The sequence below is a fragment of the Lagenorhynchus albirostris genome, chromosome 10 (assembly GCF_949774975.1).
Source record: "Lagenorhynchus albirostris chromosome 10, mLagAlb1.1, whole genome shotgun sequence".
In the NCBI taxonomy this organism is placed as follows: Eukaryota; Metazoa; Chordata; class Mammalia; order Artiodactyla; family Delphinidae; genus Lagenorhynchus; species Lagenorhynchus albirostris.
Genome location: NC_083104.1, coordinates 71,093,363 through 71,112,771, shown reverse-complemented (window position 1 = coordinate 71,112,771; position 19,409 = coordinate 71,093,363). Strand labels below are relative to the sequence as shown.

The 19,409-nt window shown below is 56.2% G+C and overlaps 1 protein-coding gene across 1 annotated transcript in view; it reads left to right on the top strand.

Annotated features, from left to right (window-relative positions):
- The window catches only part of C10H6orf132 (chromosome 10 C6orf132 homolog), a 25,957-nt gene extending 6,548 nt beyond the window's left edge, over positions 1 to 19,409 (top strand). The window contains exons 2-5 of the mRNA XM_060162882.1: positions 3,906 to 4,012; positions 11,496 to 11,571; positions 13,631 to 16,907; positions 17,539 to 19,409. Coding sequence (XP_060018865.1) covers positions 3,906 to 4,012; positions 11,496 to 11,571; positions 13,631 to 16,907; positions 17,539 to 17,656 — 3,578 coding nt within the window. The 3' untranslated portion in view covers positions 17,657 to 19,409. The remainder of the gene's footprint in view (positions 1 to 3,905; positions 4,013 to 11,495; positions 11,572 to 13,630; positions 16,908 to 17,538) is intronic.

Below are 19,409 nucleotides of genomic sequence, written 5' to 3'. Positions count from 1 at the left end.
GGGCTGGGGGAAGAAGAGCATTTTATCAGGCTTTCAACCCTGACCTTTGTAAGTAAGCGAATGCCAAAGACCCAATGAGAGTTTCCTTCTTTTGGGGAGAAGGAGAAAGGAAGGGCTGGAAGTGAGGCAGCCACTTGTGCCCAGCCCTCAGCTCCCCTAAAGCTGGCTGTTCTCCCCTCCACTTAACAGACACACACACACACACACGCATGCACGCGTGCGCGCCCTGCCCCAGACTGAGAGAACCAGGTCAGCCTGTTCGGGGAGAGGTAGCAAGCCACGCGCCATGTGTAAGGCACCCCATTATTTGTGCCTGGAGCCCAGAACTGCAAGTTGGGGACCCCGTTTGAGCCCTGGCACCACCACCACTGCTCTGAGACCTTGGACCAGCCCCATCTGTTCTGGGCCTCAGTCTCCCCATCAGCAAAGGGGGCAGCCCCAAGCGTCCAGACTCAGAGCTCTCCCTGACAGGAGGGCAAAGGGCCACCCACCTCCCAGTGGCTTCCCCACCATGGGTAGGGTTGTCCAGCCTCCTGTCTGTCTCTGGCTTCATCTCCTCACTGTCCATTCCTTCTTCAAGAGGCCCTCCTTTTTTTTTTTTTTTTTGAGGTATGCGGGCCCCTCACTGTTGTGTCCTCTCCCGTTGCGGAGCACAGGCTCCGGACGCGCAGGCTCAGCGGCCATGGCTCACGGGCCCAGCCACTCCGCGGCATGTGGGATCCTCCCGGACCGGGGCACGAACCCGTGTCCCCTGCATCGGCAGGTGGACTCTCAACCACTGTGCCACCAGCAGCAGCAGTGGAAGCCCAAGAGGCCCTCCTTTAATCTCTTCAATTGAGGAGGGGGCTGCTTCCCAGGAAGGCCCATTCTAGTATCCCTGACACTGATCCTAGCAGCATTCATTTACTTCCACAGGAAAATCCCCAAGGTTGGACTCTATTGTCTTTCTGTTTAGTTTTGGACCTTGACCGTGAGGCTCAGAAAGCCCCAGCCCTGACCTTGAACTCTTGGGGAACCCCGCTTATGGTGGTGGCCACACCTGACTCACCTGCTGGTGTGCCTTGACCAACTGGGAACTGAGCCCAGGTATGAGGGGCCCAGGGAAATTCTGTCAGGTTCTAGACACACCTCTTTTTTTTTTTTCTTGAAATAACGTACATTTATTATCTTACAGTTCTGTAGGTCAGAAGTCTGACACTGATCTCACTGGGCTAAAATGAAAGTGTCAGCAACACTGTGTTATTTTCTGGAGGTTCTAGGGAAGAATGTTTTCTCACCTTTTCCAGCTTCTAGAGGCTGCCTGTACTCCCTGGCTCGTGGCCCTTTCCATCTTCAAACATGGCAGTGGCCAGCCGAGTCTTTCTCACATCACACCACTTTGACTCTGTTTCTCTCAACACATTTCCTTCCCCGACTCCTAGCCACACCTCTTAGAATGGGGAAATCAAATTGCATTTCCAAGAGGTGCCCCCTTGGGAGGGAGCCACCCAGGCCTTCCACTTCTGTCTCTACCACAGCTGCTCGCCTTCCACAGGTATTCCAGAGAACAGTCGTATTCTTAGAAAGGGCTCCCCTGCTCAAAACAACCACAAACCAACTGAGACAACAGTGGCTCAGAATCAGGGCTGAGTCGTGGAATCTGTGAGGTGTGTAGAGTGGGAGCATGTGGGGGTTAGATGGCCCTGGCTCAGATCTGACTCTGCCCTAACCCGTGTGGGCCTTGGGCAAGCTGCTTCACCTCCCACCCCTCCCCAGCACTGCTTCTTGGCTACAGCCAAGCCTCCCATACCCTCCAATAGCACCCCTGCCCCTCACACCCCCATCCTCCCATCCACATCCTATAAATGGCGGGATCAGGATTCCCCACTTCGGGAGCAGTGTGTACAGTATAGTGGTTCAGAGGTCAGCCCTGGAGCAGAGACCCCAGCTTCACCACTTACTCTGAGGCTTTGGGCAAGTTATTAGATCTCTCTCTGTGCCTCAGTTTTCTCATCTGTAAAACGGGGATGGTGATCATACCAATTGCAAGGGGCTGTTTTGAGAATTAGATGAATTAATAAGGTATAAGATGCTTAGAAGGGTGCCTGGCCCATTACAAGTGTTCAATAAATTCTACTTAGTCTTATATTATTACTGCTATTATAGTGATCAACCTGCCAGATTGCTTGCTTCTAAAACTCCTAGGCACACGATAAGAGGAACTATTCATATTGTGGTAACTCAGCTGCAGAAAGGATACTCCCTAGACCCCAACACTGGTGCAGAGATTAAGTAAAATAATGAGAGAGAAGGTCTGTTTGGAAGCGTGCCTGTGTTAGTCCCCACCCCACCCCCAGTATAACGTCTTGGTGATCAGAACGGCACTATCTAGAGAATGTCCCAGGAAGTCCTGTTGTCAACACACAGACGCTTAGAAGCCAGTGAGAATTGGGTGGGTTTTAGTGGTAGCTGTTGGGGGTGTCCTGTTATTTCTACTTTTCTTGTTTCTGATTGTGCCAAATCTGCACTCTTACAACCCCCCTCTCCCTCCCCACCCACCCTCTGGCATCTTGGTCTCCAGCCTTAGGCATGGAGCCTGGCAGCCACCACTGGGGAATCCTGTTTGCCCAGAGTGTACGGGACGGGACGGGGCAGCGCTGGGAGCTAGAATTTCTGGAGACATGGGGAAGACTCGCCATTTTGGCCCCTTTGAGAGGTAGAGAACCTGGAATGTGCCAGCCGACTCTCTGCCAGGTAGGGCAGCACATAAAGGACTCTGTGTCCCATTTCTGGGGTGCTCCCCGGAGCCTCCATGTCACAGTCAAGGCCCTCTATGTGGGAATCTTTAAAACTCTTGCACTTTTCTCCTAAAGTCACGTGCAAGAGGCAAAGTAACCACCATTCATCCAATGTTCCAGTTAGTAGGATTCTGGTTAGTTGGCATTTTGACCTTTCTTCTCTTTCCCCTCTGGCTATAGAGGAAGAGAAGGTCCCTTGGCCCCAGGAAATGGAGAAAGCCCTCCTTGCTCATGGCCCATGTAGTAGGAGGTCTACAGTGACCCCTGCCTCTCAGAGGTGACAGTGTGTGAAATTCTCATCAATGTGTCTTAAGAGTTATGAGGGAGATTGGTTGAGAAAATGTTCTACAATAGTTCCCACTCTTGTAGAAACAGCCCAGAGCACAGGTCCAGCAACTAGAGGAAGAGAAAGGTCCTGTATTGTCTTTCTACAGAGGACGGGACCACGTTTGCTGGCACTGTCATTGTTCCCGTTGTACAGATGGGAAAACTGAGGCCCAGAGAGGTTAAGCCACACGGTGAGTCAGTGGCAGAGCTGGGATTTGTACTAAGTCAGGTGGACCCTACTGTCCTATTTCTGCTCTGTCCTCAAGGGTGCGTCAGATGGAGCCGTCCCCCAACCATTGATGGTTTGGGAGCTAAAGAAATCTTGGGTTAGAGGAGTCCAGAAGGTGGGTGCTGGGCCACTGGGTGGCCTAATCTGCTCTGCTTGTTCCAGATTAGAAATTCAAACACTCAAGCGAAAAGCCAGCTTGTTTTCCTCCCTCTCTCAGAGATAAGCTTTAGCTGGGGCCTTGATCAAGCTCTCAGGGCCCCAAAAGGAGGGACTTGTTGTGGGAGTGAAGGCTTAGGACCTGTACGGGGTAGATGAGGAGAGAGAGGACTGCTGGTGGCTGAAAGCTTCAGGAGACCCCAAGAAACCGCCCCTGGAGTCCCTCCCAATCCTGCTTCACTTGGTCCCAAAAGCACACGCCCCACCCGTAGGATCTTGTTATGCAAGAGGTGCTGGGCTGGGTCCAGCAGGGGCCACTGCGGGGCCTGATTAAACTCCGTTTTCCTGATTAAACTCCATTGGCCCCTGTGCCTTTGATCTCCAGCTCATGGTCACCCCTCACTTGTCTCCTCTAGATGGGATCTATTTTGGAGACAACCGAGCTGACACAGTGAGTGAGTCGGGAACCGCCACACTGAAAGCTCGGCCAAGAGTCCGGCCCCTGCTGACCTTTCTTCCACTGGTGAGTACTGTTCCGCCCTGAGGTCTGTGGGTCTGCTGTGGATGGGCCACCTTGGCTGCCATAGAGGAGGAAGCCCCACCTGCCCTGGCCCGAGTGGTCATCAGCCTCACCCTCTGTCCATTCCCTTCCGTCCTGATGCCAACCCAGGGTGGCTACTGGGAGGAGGCATGGCTCATGGCAGAGGGGCTGGGATTAGGGGTGTCAGCTCCTCCGAGTCGAAACCTAAGGAGAGGTTATGGGGAAGTTGCATGCAGAGGCAATGCAGCAGTGGGTACCTCCAGCTCAGCAGGATTCATATTCCACAATCACCGATGGCTGACTGCTCTGTGCCACGCCCTGCATTGGATTCTGGGATTCAGAGATGATTGAGCCAGCATTGCTCAAGGAACTCCTTGCCCAGTGCAGGGGATGAATCAGTAAACAGACTATTAGAATATAGGCCAGAGCAGGAGTGGCCAATCCAGCTACAGGGTGGTGATCAAGGAAAGCTTCCTGGAAGAGGTGGCACGTGAACTGTCTCAAAGGTCAAATAGCAGTGACCCTTGGGAGAAGGGCATTTGAGACCGATTTGTTTGTGGATCTGAAACTGCCAGAAACCAAAAACTCCCTTCTGGATCCTGTGGTTGGGCTTTTGTTCTCTAAAGGGAAAGACACTCAAAACAACTGCTCTGTGACTGGGTTTTCAGGGACAGCCTAGACCAGCGCCATCCAATAGAAGTATAATGTGAGCCTCATGTGTAATTTTATAATTTCTAGTAGCTACATGAAAAAGAAAGAGGTAAAATTAGTCCAAAGATGATCATTTCAACATTTAATCAATGTAGAAAATACTACTGAGATAGTTTACATTCTTTCTTTCATACTAAGGCTTCAAAATCTGGTGTGCCACATTTAGAGCACACATCTGACTTCTGACTAGCAACATTTCAAGGGCTCAATAGCCACTTGTGGCCAATGGCTACCGTATGCGACAGCCCAGATTTAGAGCCTAAACTGTCAGCCTCATAAATTCCAGGTTCACTACTGTCTGTGAGACCTGGGTTCCGGTTGAGACAATACAGTCACTGGGGTCACAGCAGCCCATACCTCGACGGACAAGGCACCTAATCCTGGTCTGAGTTCTCAGGGGCCTGTTAGACCTCACGGCACCCCATGCCTCAGTCTGGGGCACCCGCAAGTTCTGTCCAGCACAACCATCTCCCTTGCACCGATTTTTTCTGGGTTGTCCAAGCTCACCAACCAGACCCCGAGATTCTTTGTGAGAGGCACTGAGTCTTATAGTCTCCTTGCTGCGACCCCAAGGCCTGTATGTGGAGGGCTGAGCACACAGACCTCTGGGAATACAACTTTAAGTAATTTATTTTCTGCTTACAAAAGCAATTCATGGACATCACAGACAAATAGAGAGAGTACACCACCAACAACAAAAAGGTATAAAGCAAATGAGTCCACCCCTAACTTTGTTTCCAGAGATGCATAAAACTGTTACAGGGTTATCGCACCCATACATGCAGATGAAGTAATTTTGAGATTTTCCATCGCTGGAAGTGAATTCGACTCTCTCCCTTCACCTACTCCCAGCACACATACTCAGAATTACAGTGGTGGGCGCCCAGGGCTGACACACCAGTGCCTGTTCTGGTTGTTAAAATATTTAAATAAATGGCTGTTTCCCCTTGAGTGGCTCTTGCTGTCCTGGCTCCTCCCTCAGATCTGCACCAGGAAGTAAAGGGTTAATGCAGCACAGCTGAGTTTCTTCTGATGGGCCGGCATCCTGTATCCCTGCTCCCACCCACCCACCCACTTTGGGCCCCTTCAGTGATCAGTGCAGGTCCCTGCCTTTCTGCTCTCCTCCTTTCTGGCTTGGGTCCTCTGGTTTGGATCTGGTCTGGGCCAAGCCGAGTATGACTGGGGGTGCTGCACAGGGTTAGGGACTGCTGGCTGGTACTGGCTTGGGAGCAGTCCTTCTGGGCAAGCCTCAGACCCAGTCCCAGGAGATGGGGCTTCTCGCCACCAAACTCACGGCCCCTCACTGGTGAAGGAGAGGGAATGAACACACTGTGAACCCACAACTGAAAGGGGCCTCGTCGGGTCCACACCAGCCTCACTTTACATTGGCAGGAACTGAACCCAGAAAGGGAAGGTCATTCCATTGCCGTCGGTGCCGGCTGGGTGGCCTGTGTGGTCCTAGCCAGTGGCAGGGCCATGAGATCGTGGCTGACACGTGGGGGACACTTACTGTGCGTCAGGCACCATCCCAAGTGCCTCGCCTGTGTTAACAGAGTCATTGGAGCCACCCTCTTGGGAAGATGCTGCTGTGAATCCCCATTTTACAGGTAGAGAAACTGAAGCACAGGATGGGGCAGTAACTTGCCTAAGGACAGGCAGCTCATAAGTGGCAGAGCTGGGATTTGTAGCCAGGCTCCAGGCTCCGAGTTCTATTCAGGCCGTCCTATCTTCCCCTCCACCCACGGCCCAGAAGCTTTTTTTCTTCCCTCCCAGCACCAGCCCGCAGCACCGCCTGCATCTCCCGTGTCTGCCTCTCTGAACCCCTGCCTGGCAGCCAGGGCTTTCTGGGCACCAGGGCTTCTGCCTCTGTAGGGTCATAGACCCCTTTGAGAGCGTGATGGGGCTATGAGCCACGTACACGTAATTTTGCTTACAATTCCAACAGAGGGATCTCAGGCCCCTGGAAGCCCACCTATGATGCATCTTAAGATGAGGAACCCTGGGCATGGTGGCCCATATCCCGGGGACATGTTTTACTCCTGACTCAGGTTGTAAGATACAAAGCAGCCCCGATATCCTTCATCACCGGCTCCTGGGTTGAGGGGAGTCCGACTCCTCTCCCTTAGGCTCTGGGCTGGATCCTTTGCTTTCTTCTAGCTGGGGCAGGAGGCCGGGAGAATGAGAGGCAGGAGGACAGAACTGTGGGTTCACACATAGACACACGTGCGCACACCCTGGCCCCCAGCCCCACCGAGTCGGGGCAGGGGTGGGGAGCTGGGTCGAGGCCAAGCCCTGCCTGACACTGTCCTAACCAGCTGGGCCTTGCCCCTCCCTCTCCTCCCTTCCCACACTCAGGGGGCACCTCCCAGGCCAGGCCACCCTGGGGCAGGGGAGGCTCAAGGCGGCGATGCCCATGACAGGCCCATGCTCTTCCTTGAGCACCGTCCGGGCCGGACCGTCTTCTGGGAGCACTGTCGCTGTCAGTACCTCTCAGGAGCCCGCAGAGGGACTGGTGCGAGAGGGGAGGGCAAGATGAGGCGGAGAAGGGCCACAGCAGGTGCTACTGGCCCCTTCCTGGAGCTTCCTTGCCCTGTTTGAGGTGAAAGTGCAGAGAACAAAGAAATACTTTTCCAGGCAGCCGGCAGCCGGAGGCCAATTATGAAGAGGACCTTGGGATCCCTCAGTGACTGGGATGGGATCTGCATTGATCCTCAGGTAACTGGCACCAGTGCCCGCTGTGCCACTGGGCTGCAGGGTGGCTGAGGGCCAGGCCCTTCCTCTCCCAGGGCCGCTGGCTCCTCACCCACCAGCGGGGGTTATACTGGATGGTCCACTAGGGTCTCCTCAGCTGTGACTTTCTGTGTTAAAATAACTTGCTAACAGAGGGGCAGGAGGTGGGGTCAGCTCCCTGGAGCCCCCCAGAGACTCCAGGCCCTCTGAAAAGGACATGCTTCAGTCACCAGGGCCACCCCACTTCCTGCTCTGCAAGCTCTGAGGAACTGGATTAGAATCGCAAACTTCAGAGCTGGGGTAGGGGCGGACCTTAGTGCTCATCAGGATGAGAAAACTGAGGCCCAGGGAGGGGACGGTCCTGCCCAGGCCACACAGATCAAAGGAGGGGGAGACAGGACCCAAGTCCAGGTCTCCTCCTCTCAATTCAGTCCTGTCTACACCACGTGGGCCTGGGCTGAGTCGGGGAAGGATCCTTTCTCCCCACTTCCTTCTACCTCCAAGGGGGAGCCCGGCCCAGAGCTCAAGCCAGAGCCTGTCCCTAGCTTTTGAGAGCTGACTAGTGGAACAACTGGTGGAAAGAAGGTCATACTTTCTCTGGGGCTGCCTCTTGCCCTACCCTAGTCTGAGCCCAGCCATCTCCAGGGCGATGCATATGAGGAATTAAAAATTAAATGCCAACGTGGGGAAACTGGCTGGACAGGTCCCCTGGGCTGCTGCAGGCAGTGAGAGCTCCCTGGGTCACCCCACCCTCTGAGTCAGGCAGGCCTGGCAGTGCCTGGGGAGGTGTCAGCCTGGGTTCCGGGCAGGAAGCCTGACTGTCTGGACCCTGCCCTCCTTGAAACGCAAAGATGCAGCCCAAGTCAGCCGGATTTCTCCTTCCCACTTTTCCACCCCATCCCCCGCCGTGGGAGCTCGTCTCTGAACTCAAGGCCCAGGCTCCCTTTGGGGTTGGGGTTTGAGCTCCTTAGGGTGAGCTGGGAAGGGCAGTCCTTATTGGCTTTCGAGTGATTCGCGTGGCTGACGTTAGCTGGGAGGGCTGTCAGGTGGGGGAAGCTCCATGCGTTCCTGGGGGGTGGGTGTCAGAAGCTTGCAGCCAGTGTTCGGATGGAGCACCCTCTCCCCACCGTAGCCACCCCCGCCTCTGCCCACCTGGCTCCTCCTCCATGGTGGAGGTCTCAGCCTGAACCTCCAAAGCTCCACCCACACCCTTACCCTTATCCACACGTGGCCACCCCTTGGGCTCAGGGATGTGCACCCCCAGCTTGGGCTGCCCTCAGGACTGACTGGGAAAGAAGCTCTAGAAATGGGCTCAGGGCCATTTAAATGGGGGATTCTAGGGACCTTGGTGCCTGGACCAGGGTCAAGAATGGGGTGTTGTGGGCTCTTAGGGCATGTCCCTTTGATCCCATGGACTCCTTGCCCTAAAGGGAACCAGAGCAGGGCCCTCTGTAGCTCAGAGTCCAGGGCAGGACCCTGAAACGAGGGTCTAAGAGCAATTCTGGGATGGCAGGCTGGTCCAGAGGAAGACGGCCTTGTTGGTGGAATTCTCTGTTCCCCAGGAAGGGGGTATGAGCTGTGGCAGAGGGTGGAGGGCAGGGTAGGGAAGTAATGGGGCTTTTTTTTTTTTTTTTTTTTTTTTTTGCGTATGCAGTCCTCTCACTGTTGTGGCCTCTCCCGTTGCGGAGCACAGGCTCCGGACGCGCAGGCTCAGCGGCCATGGCTCACGGGTCCAGCCGCTCCGCGGCATGTGGGATCTTCCCGGACCGGGGCGCGAACCCGTGTCCCCTGCATCGGCAGGCGGACTCTCAACCACTGCGCCACCAGGGAAGCCCTGGGGCTCTTCTTTTTTAACGCTCACTGGTTCCCAGCTTCAGAGAAGCTGCTGTGTGGGGATCACACTCTGTACCCTCACGCTGCCCCACAAAGCCAGGAAACAACTAACCGGCTGGGCTTCACCCCGCTGGGGACGCTGGGTGTCTGGAGGGGTTTCCTGTGGCTCTCACTCTGGGGGCCTGTCCCCCTGCTCCCCCAGCCTACAGCAGTGTCCCCAGCCGTGCCTGGCTCTCTGACTCAGGGTCATCTCCCTCACCCCCTGCAGCTCCACACCTCACCCTGAGGTGCCCCAGCCAGGCTACTGGAGGAATCTGGTGAGGAAGTTTGCATTCCACAATGTGTCAGTAAGGCACCGAGCTGGCCTGTGTCCAAGGCAACCGTGTGTGGCCCATTGGCCAAGCTCCTGGTGACCCACCCTTGGGGGTTGCCTGGGTTCTGAAGAATCCCAGGCATGAGGATGTGTGTGTCCCAGTCCCAGGGAGGCCAAGGGGGCAGGGCTGGGCCCATCGGTGGGGTAAGGCTGTCCCCTGAGCCCTTGGTGGTGCAGCAGGGGGCTAGCAATGGGCTCTGACCCCCTGTAACATTAAGGGGGAGACAACCTCATCCTGAATAGTGAATGCTTTCCTCCCTTCCTCTTTCCTTCTTTCCTTCCTCCTTCTCTTCAACTCTGAAATGTCTGTGGTTGAAAGGGCAGTAGGAGATTCCCGGCTACCTGACCCTGACTACGGGGAAGCACCCATGTATCTCTTCAGGTCCAGCTGGGCAGACACGTCCCGGGAGCTGTGCCCAGGCAGAGTGTCCATGGACTCAGGCCACTGCTCACCTACTGAGCCTTGTTAGGGCCTGAGGGCCAGGAGCCCGGGGAAATGCCCTTCCTTGAGTGCTTGTCTGCAGGATCTGTTTAGGTGTGGGGTATCACAACAAACCTAAGGGAGGTGGGATCAACCCCATCTTACAGATGAGAAAACTGAGCCTCAAAAGGCGAGAAGGGGGCACACTTCCTGACCACTGACCTTGTGTCCGATTCTGTCTTTGAGATGATGGAGTTAAATTAAGATTGCCAATCTGGGGACTTCCCTGGCTGTCCAGTGGTTAAAACTGTACATTTCCAGTGCAGGGGGCACAGGTTTGATCCCCGGTGTGGGAACTAAGATCCCACATGCCACGCGGTGTGGTAAAAAAAAAAAAAAGCCAATTTGATCTGCCTGCCTATAAAATCCATGCTTTTTCTTCTTGATTACAAGAATTAAAAAAAAAAACCAAAACTATGTACTGTGTGCTTCTTTAAATTATGAAGGAAACAGAAATTCATCGTTAAGAACTGAAAATAGAGACAAGTATAAGGAAGAAGATATATATAAATATTCTTGGAACAGCACTTCTGCCCCCAGCCTCCCTGCCAGCTAATCATTGCTGGGTGACTTTTCAATATATGAGGCTGTGAGGGATTTTAAAGGGCTGCTTGACTGAGCTGGGGAGCTGGTTTGCACCCCTCTGTGAGGTGAAAAATTTGAGTCACCTGATGCACATGGGCCCTGCTGAGGTCGAACAAGACACTTTGCTTTCTTGTTTCAGCCCTCATGCGGTAAATAAGCATCCTTTTCTATTTAGTGCCATGTTTTTTCATATTTCTTTGCTTTTTGTTGGTGATTTTGCTATTTAAAATGGTCCCCAAGCATAGGGCTGATGTGCCGTCTGACATCCCTACATGCGAGGAGGCTAGGTGAGGCGCCTTAACAGAGAAAATACGTGCGTTAGGTAAGCTCCGAAGGTGTGAGTTATGGTGCTGTTGGCCATGAGTTCAGTGTCAGTGAGTCAACAATAGATATTAAATAAGGTCTCTTTAAACAGAAACACGCATAAAACAAAGTTATGTATTGATCAGCTGAAGAAGGTGCCTTGACCAAGGTTTACAGGAACCTAACCCTGTATTTCCCTCGGGCATTTTGATCCAGTTTTTGCTAATTGAGTGTTCGCAGCAACTTTATAGACCCTAACTACCGCGAATAACAAGACTCGACTATATCATAAAATTCACCCTTTTAAATGAGCCCTTTTATATTTTAGTATACTCACAAGGTTGTGCAACCGTCACTGTGGATTTTCCAGCAATAAAATGGCCTCACGGAGTAGAGATTTAAGAACCATATGTCTTTCCCTGTCCCCTAACCGTTCTGCTCTCTTTCAGGATGCCCAGGAGAACCATGGACTGGCTGTGCCCACCCCCTCTGTCCCAGACAGCTTTGCAGACCAACAAATGACAGGTAAGAGGACCCTAGGCTTGGGGCTTGTCCATCTTTCTTTTTTTCCTCCTTAAGCCCAAGCGTCTGGTCCCCCCTCCCCAGCTGGTGAGAAAGCTGGAGTCCCCGGGCCTCTTGGCTGCTGGCTGTCGTGGGTGGGAGATGAGGAGAGCCACAGTTGGCTAAGGCCCAGTGGGGGAAGGATGGTGAGGGCCGAGGCCAGAGCAGGAACAAGTTCAGCGTGAGTGGTAGAGAGAACCCCGGAGTCAGGCAGACCTGGCTTCGAGTCCCAGCTCCCCTGCATACTAGCTTCGCTCCCTGGGGCAAATCACTTAACCCCTTGCACCTCCGTATCTTCCAATGAGCCACGGGCAAGACAATTCCAGTTCTGGAAGAGTAAACTAAGTACTGGATGGGATGCAAGTCACTTCTTGTCATACCCTGCTCAAAACTCCCCAGTGACTTCCCTTGTCACCCAGTGGAAGGGTTCTTGCCAGGACCGCCAGAATCTGGCCCTACCTGGCCTCATCTCCTGCTGGCTTTCCTGTCTCATGCTGCTCCGCCATCCCGGTCTCCTTGCTGCTCCTTCAATATCCAGGCACATTTCCACCCTCAGGTCTTTGCGCTGCAGTTCCCACTGCCCTGACAGTTCTTCGCCTGCACGTGTGCACAGCTCTCGCCTCCCTCTTTCCCTCTTTTCCTCTTTGCTCCAGTGTCACCTTCTCAGCCAGGTCTTCCCTGACCACCCTAGTCACATTGCACCCCTACCACCCCTCCTGGGTTTCCCCCATATTACTCATCACCTAATGTGGTAGTAATTTACTAATATATTATGTTTATTGCCAGTCTCATTGCCCCATTAAAACACAAGCTCCACGAGAGCCAGTATTTTGACTATTTTTTGGTTTGTCTTTTACTCAATGTGCTCAATGGATGTTGGTTTTCCCCCTCTCTACTCTCTGTCTGGCGTTTGTTTTGAAGTCAGACAGCTGGGAGGAGCCCTTCAGAGCTGCACATTCCCAGGTTTGTTTCTCTCTGCCCTAGAAATTGAGAGGAGGAGAGGTGAAGGACAGGTACCCCTCAGAGAGAAGTAATCAGGGCATCCTGGTGGCCTGCAGACAATAGGGAGGGGGCAGGGGCTGGGGCCAAGAAGGGAGGGATGTGAGCCGCCGGGGCCAGGGGAGCTCAGCAGCTCTCTGGTGCCTCGGTCGTCCAGGTCACCTCATTTCCACAGACCCCCATCCATCCTGCAGTCCAGAACCTGTTCCAGAAGTTCTCTGTGAGGTGGAAAGCTGGGTTCTTGGTAGATTCAGGATCTTTAGAAAGCAGGAGGTGCTCATGCAAATTTCTCCCTCCCAAACTTTCACCCAGACTTCCTTCCTGAGGTCTCCAGGCCCCCACCCCCATCCATGACTTCCTATCTCTGCCACCTTCCCTGTCTGTCTTACGGCTGAAGGAAAAGGTAAGCACAGGTGGTAGTAGTCAAAGCAATTACCATTCCTTAAGCACGTACTATGGGCCTCGCCCCTGATAAGCTCTTGCCATGCATTTACATGAATTCTCTTGCTTAATCCTCACAACAGCTTTATGAGGTAAGTGCTGACATCGTTCCCATTTTTCAGATGATGAAACTGAGGCTCAGCAAGGTTAATGAGTGTGTCTCAGGTTGCACATTTAGTAAGTGGAAGAGCCGGGATTTGAACCCTGGCCTCTCTGGCTTTGTACCAGCCAAGGCACCTGTAAGAAACACTTGGTGTTGAAGGGCCTAACTGAAGAGAGTTTAGTAAAGGGATTATATACAGGACTGTGAGTGGGGCAGAGAAGGGAGAGGCTCGGGAGCCTGTGGAGAAGATTTAGCACAGGCTCCAGAGGCTGTGCCAGGGACAGGCAGGGGCCCCTCCCCAGAAAGAAGAGGGTCACTCCCAGGAGACATGGCTGCTCCTCACGTGCTGTTCAAAAGGAAAGGCACGACACCGGCCAGCTACTCCCTCAGGAGCCCACCCCGCCCTGCCCTGGGCACTCGGAGATGGGCAAGCCCGGCTGCCTTCTCGCCCTTCTCATCTCTGCCTCTCCCTCCTTGCAGGCACCAGCAAGCTTATCAATGGCAACCTCCGATTATACAGCTCTGTGGGGGACCTGAGGCCTGGGCACTATGGCCAGGACTTGCTCATCCCCCCGCCACCCCCGGGCCCAGCCCCGGCACCACCCCCAGACGCTCCGCAGCCTCAGGAGGAGCCCTCACCACCACCTCCACCTTCCACGGCTCCCCCGCCTCCCCCGCTGCTGCCGGAACCCCCGTCCCCGCCCAGCATGGCCCCACCTCTGCCCCCAGTGATGGGGGCCCTATCCACCGCACCCCGCCTTCCCTCCCCATCCACACCCACCCCTCCGGACTTCATTCCCCCTGCGCCTCCCCTACCCTTTTCGCCAGCCCCGGCTCCCCCAGCTCCAGTGTCTCCTCGTACACCGGGGACTCACCCCTTCCCCGCTGCGGGTGTCGCCAAGTGGAAATCAGAGGTAGCGCTGAGTGACAGGCAGCCAGAGGTCCCCAGAGGCAGCCCCCCCGGGAGCCCTGCTGAGCCCAAGGGGAGCCTCCTGGGACCGGAGACCCACCTCACCTTCCCCAGCTCGCTCAAGGTGCCTCCCCCAACCCCAGTCAGGACTTCATCCATCTCCTCTCAGGAAGCACAAGGGGCTCTTCCTGAGGAAAGAGAGGCCACCAAGAAGGCCCCCAGTCGACTCCCACTGCCTCCCAGCTTCCACATCCGCCCCGCGTCCCAGGTCTACCCCGACAGGGCCACTGAACCAGACCATCCCGAGGAGCCCAGGGCTACGGCACCAGCCCGTCCGAGGCCGGGCCAGTCCCAGGCCTGGACAAGCGAACAAGCCGAGACTCCACCTCCAGCCCCTCCCCCGCCCCCTCCTCCACTCCCACTCCCTCCCCCGGCCCCCCCCCTGCCCCCAGCTGCCCCTCCTTTGCCATCTGCTGAGAAGGCAGCCCCTCCCCCGGCTGGGGTTATGAAAAGACCCAAGTCCAGCTCTCCTGCTCCCAAACCCAAACTTGACCCCCCCAGCCCAGAGGACACAGCCTCTTCAGAGTCCGTGGACTGGTGGGATCCCAGCCAGATGGCAAAGCTGCGGAACGAGCTGTCAGCCTATCTCTGTGGCTCCAAGAGAGAGGACCGGTTTGCCAGTCATAGACCAGGCCCAACTGCATCCTCTCAGGGAAAGGAGAGCCAGAAGGGCCCCAGCCTGCCAGAGAAGGAGGCGCCCCCAAGTGTTCCTGAGGAGAGTCCTTGCAGCCAGCCAGAGAGGAAGGCTGCCGCCAGCCTGACCCTCCCTCCTTTGGACTACATCCCCCAAGACTCGCCAGCTCCTAGCATCCAGCAGATCCGGAATAAGCTGGAAGCCCAGTTTTCCTCATCAGCAGAGAAGGAAGCCAAGCCCAGCAGAGGGTCTCTGCCTCCCAAACCTCAGCTAGAAGGGGTAAGAATCTTTGAAAACAGGGCTGATAATGGCAAATTCTCCAAGCCCGCGGCCAAGAATCTGCCACCTCTATCCACCGCCCCTCTGCCAACCACACCACTCCAGTCCAAGGCCACGCCTGGACCAGCCATACCACCCAGGGTCACACCTGAGCCAGCCACACCTGGACCAGCCACACCACCCAAGGCCACACCGGAGCCAGCCACACCTGGACCAGCCACACCACCCAAGGCCACACCGGAGCCAGCCACACCTGGACCAGCCACACCACCCAAGGCCACACCGGAGCCAGCCACACCTGGACCAGCCACACCACCCAAGGCCACACCGGAGCCAGCCACACCTGGACCAGCCACACCACCCAAGGCCACACCGGAGCCAGCCACACCTGGACCAGCCACACCACCCAAGGCCACACCGGAGCCAGCCACACCTGGACCAGCCACACCACCCAAGGCCACACCAGAGCCAGCCACACCTGGACCAGCCACACCACCCAAGGCCACACCGGAGCCAGCCACATCATCCCAACTGATAGCAGAGAAGAACCTAGTCCCAGCTGGGCAGTGGGAGAAGCCAGAACATCAAGAAGTTGCAGTGCCCTCCAAGCCAGAGGCAGGAGGGCGCTCCTCAGAGACCAGTAAGCCTACACAGGGAGCCCTCTCATCTCCAGCCCTCCCCGCAAAGATATCCCCTGGCCGAGAAGAGGTGCCGTTTCTCTATAAGCCCCATCGCAGCCAGAACATCCCCAGCAGAGATGTGGCCGTGGTGACGCCCACCCTGTCCAAAGGAGAGGCGGTAGGGTCATGGGAGCCTGTGGAGGTGAAGGAGCCCCGGAGGCTGCCAGCCAACCCCCCTGCCTCAGCCCAGCCTGCTGAGGAACTCCTCAGGCATCCAGTGACAGGGCAGGTGGTGGAGCAGGGCTCCCCGATGGCTCTGCTCCTTGCAGCCAGGCAGAGGGCACAGAAGGGGAGGTCCAGAGGGGCTGCCCTGGGCCAGTCCTCCCTGCCAGGGAGTCTCCGTGGCCACAGCCAGCCCGGGGCAGGCTCTGACACCATCTTCTACAACGACGGCCAGCCCAACTCCTTCACAGTGGTCCCCAAGGTACCCAGGGAGACTGAGAAGGACCCCCAGCTAACCTTGCCAGGACAGCCCAAGGTACCCAGTCAGTGGAAGCCCCAGCCCCGCAGAGACCCAGAGGGCACGGAGCCCAGCCGCGGGTACAGCTGGACAAAGACGGAGCCGCAGGCCCCCGTGGCTTGGGAAAGACCAGTGCCCTCCAGCCTCCCCCAGGGCCGCCTGCTGCCCAAGTCCTCCTCTTCCCCTCCTTCTCCTTCCCACAAGAGGGAGGAGGAGTTCAACTTTGAGGTCATCCCACCGCCACCAGAATTCAGCAATTACCCTGAGCCCCCGCCCCGCGCCCTGCAGTATCTGGGGCGCCGGGGCTCCCCTCCCCGGAACAACTTCTCAGACTTGGGGCAGCTCGCGGACGCGGGCCCCGCTCGCGGCTCCTCGCGCTTTTCCGCCAGCGCGGGCCCCGCCGGGGCCGCCATGGGCTTGGGCCGTTTCTCGGGCGGGGGCCGTTCGCTTATCAAGAAGCGCCTGTACGTCGTCGGGGAGACACACCACAGCCCCAGGCTGCCCCGGGGCGGCAGTGGCCGCAGCCCGACCTCCCCTGGCTGCTTCGGGCCGCATCCCAGAGGGCCCTTCGCAGCGCCCGGAGGCCCGGAGATGCGGCGCGTCAACTCGACGGGCCGCGCGCCCCCCGCCGGCCTGCACGCGCGGAATATGCCCCTGGAGGGCGGCCCCCGCGGAGAGGCCAAGTACAAAGCGCCCGGCGGCGGCGACTGCGGCTGCGCCCTGGCTACCCGCAGGTGAGTTGCGGGCCAGGGTGATGGCGGGAGCCTGGGCTGGGAAGCCAGGGGAGAGGGAGTCTCTCCCCTGGACCACAGGGGAGCTGGCCAGGCCACGGCCATCAGTCTGGGACATTTGGTTTTCTCCCCTCTGGCTCTCAGGGCAGAGAGAAGGGGGAGGGAGGCACACTGCGCCTGGAGAGGGCACCTTTGGCGCTTCCTTTATCTGCTTCCTTATATCCCGTTATCTCCTTTGTTTTCTCTTTCCCCCTCCTCCGGCTTTCCCCACCAGCTCCCTCTTCTCTCTCCTCTCTCCCACTCCCTGGAGCCCCAGCGCGGGGTGGGGGGAGACCTGAGTGGTCCTTGGGTGCTGGGATTTCCCATCACTGAGACGCGTCCAGAGCCAGGCTAGGAGGGACGGGTTCTGAGCAGAAGGGTATGAGGCATGTACTCTGGCATCAGGGCCTAGACAGGAGGGAAGCCCTGTGTCTGGTGAGTCAATACTGGGGTCCCACTCTGGGGATGGTGAGCCCTGAGCTTGTGGGGCAGCTCCATCGCACTGAGCCACGTCCTTCCTCTTGTGCCCTGGGGGAGATGGAAGGGGTGTTGCTTAGCCAGATATTAACCTCATCTCTCTCCTGCTCCCCACCAGGTCTCCCCACAGCAACCCCCACTATGGAAGCTCCATCAACACATTCACCGTGAGGCCTGGGACCCACCATCCCATCTCCTATGCCTACTCGGGGGCCCATCGGAAGGCCCCATCCTGAGCCCAGGGTTTTCTCAGTTCCTCTCCAAGGGGTCGGATCCAGGCACTTGTTTTTGTGGGGGTGGGAGGGACGCAGCAGGTGTTAAGTAGCCTCACTGAGACACAGAGGAGTCTGTTTCCCAAAGACAGACAGGGGGACAATGAGTGAAGCAGTGGGCCCAGTAAGATTGAACTTCTGTTTCCCAAAGCACTGGTGTGGCTGTGGACTGTCTGCAGATGGGGGTGGGAGGGGGAAGGAGGGAGGAGAGGAGGAAGGAGGGAGGAGAGGAGGGACCTTTAAGGAGCTGGAGCCTGAGTTTTCACTGTCTGGTACTATTTGCTTTAGCAAGGCTTATTGAAAGCAGTTTTCCAAGCAAGCCTACTGAGCAGGTTCTAAAAGCAAGGGCTGGAGCGCTTGCTCAGAAGGGAACCCATCAGGATGGCTGTGATTGCTGGTCAGGCCCTCATGAGGGGCTGAGGCCCAGCCCTGTCTGGGTTGGGGGTGCAGGGTGCTACAGGTTGACCTCCTCAGCCTCCACCAGTCCACCAGTCCACCATTTGCCACTCCCAGAGGCGACACCTGGGGTTCCTAGCATAGAAGCCACGTTGAGGTGTGAGCAGGAATATGCATACATACATGTAGAGAAGGTACTGGAACAAAGTGCTTTGCATTGACCAAGGGTGGGGATAGGGGTACTGGTGGTTCATTTCTCCCTGGCCCTGAGCTACAGGAAGCCCTAGAGAGAGAAGACGTGGCAGGTTTGGGATGGAAGACAGAGGATTAAGGCTTGCTTTTCTATTCAGACCCAGGCAGCCATGATTTGGGGGATCGGGCCCAAGGAGCCAGAAAGCCTGGGGCTTGACACCAAAGGCCTTACCTGGCCAGGTCCTGTATGGGATTTGGAGGGGCACCATTCCCAACCACCCCTCCCAACCCCAATACTACAGGTCTCCAATATTACTGAGGCCTTAGAATGTGTAACCAAGATGCCAGAAGGCCTTGTAGAGTACAAGGTGACAGAGATGGGAATAGAGGTCTGAGAGGAGTTTGCTGCAAGTATGGAACGTGGTTTGGAAAGTCAAGAGTGGCAGGACTGGGCCAGTTCAGAGCAGGGGAGCCCTATCGGTAGGGTGACCATTTGTACTTTGCTGGGAAGTCTGGGTTTATGCCTGTTTTCCAGTGAGTGAGAACCCCTTCCACTTTCAAAAAAGTCCTGGTTTAGATAATATGTGCTCACCAGACATATCAGGAAACAATATTCTTTGGTCAATCTTCTGTCTTCAGGTCTTGGTGGGCCGAATTCCTGGGGCCAGGCCAAGGAAGGCTACCTGGGTAAGGAGGAGGGGCAGGGGGTGCCCACCTCAGAGGAGCAGGCTGGTAGGGGCAGCCAGGAAGCAGTTCCCTTTGGGGGCACGATGATGGACCTCTATGATTTGTGCTAACCAGCCAGGGTACCGGGGTGTGGGGATAGCAGATGACCACTTCAGGGAAAGAGACTGCAGGGGTGGGTGGGCACCCTGATGGGGCAGGGTCTGGTTACCTGTGTCTAAGAAGCGAACCCCACCCCAGTGCCAGCAATGGCTCTCTATATATGTATGTATTTTCCCTGTACAATGTTTTATAAAAGAGTTCACTAATTTATCTGCTGTGTTAAGGCTTGAGGGGTGGGGTGTGGATTCCCAACTGTATCTTGCTCTGGGGTGGGCAGGGAAGGACTGATTCGCTCTTGGCTTGGGAAATAAACAGGCCAGTTTGGATGGCCTCCAGCTCTGTG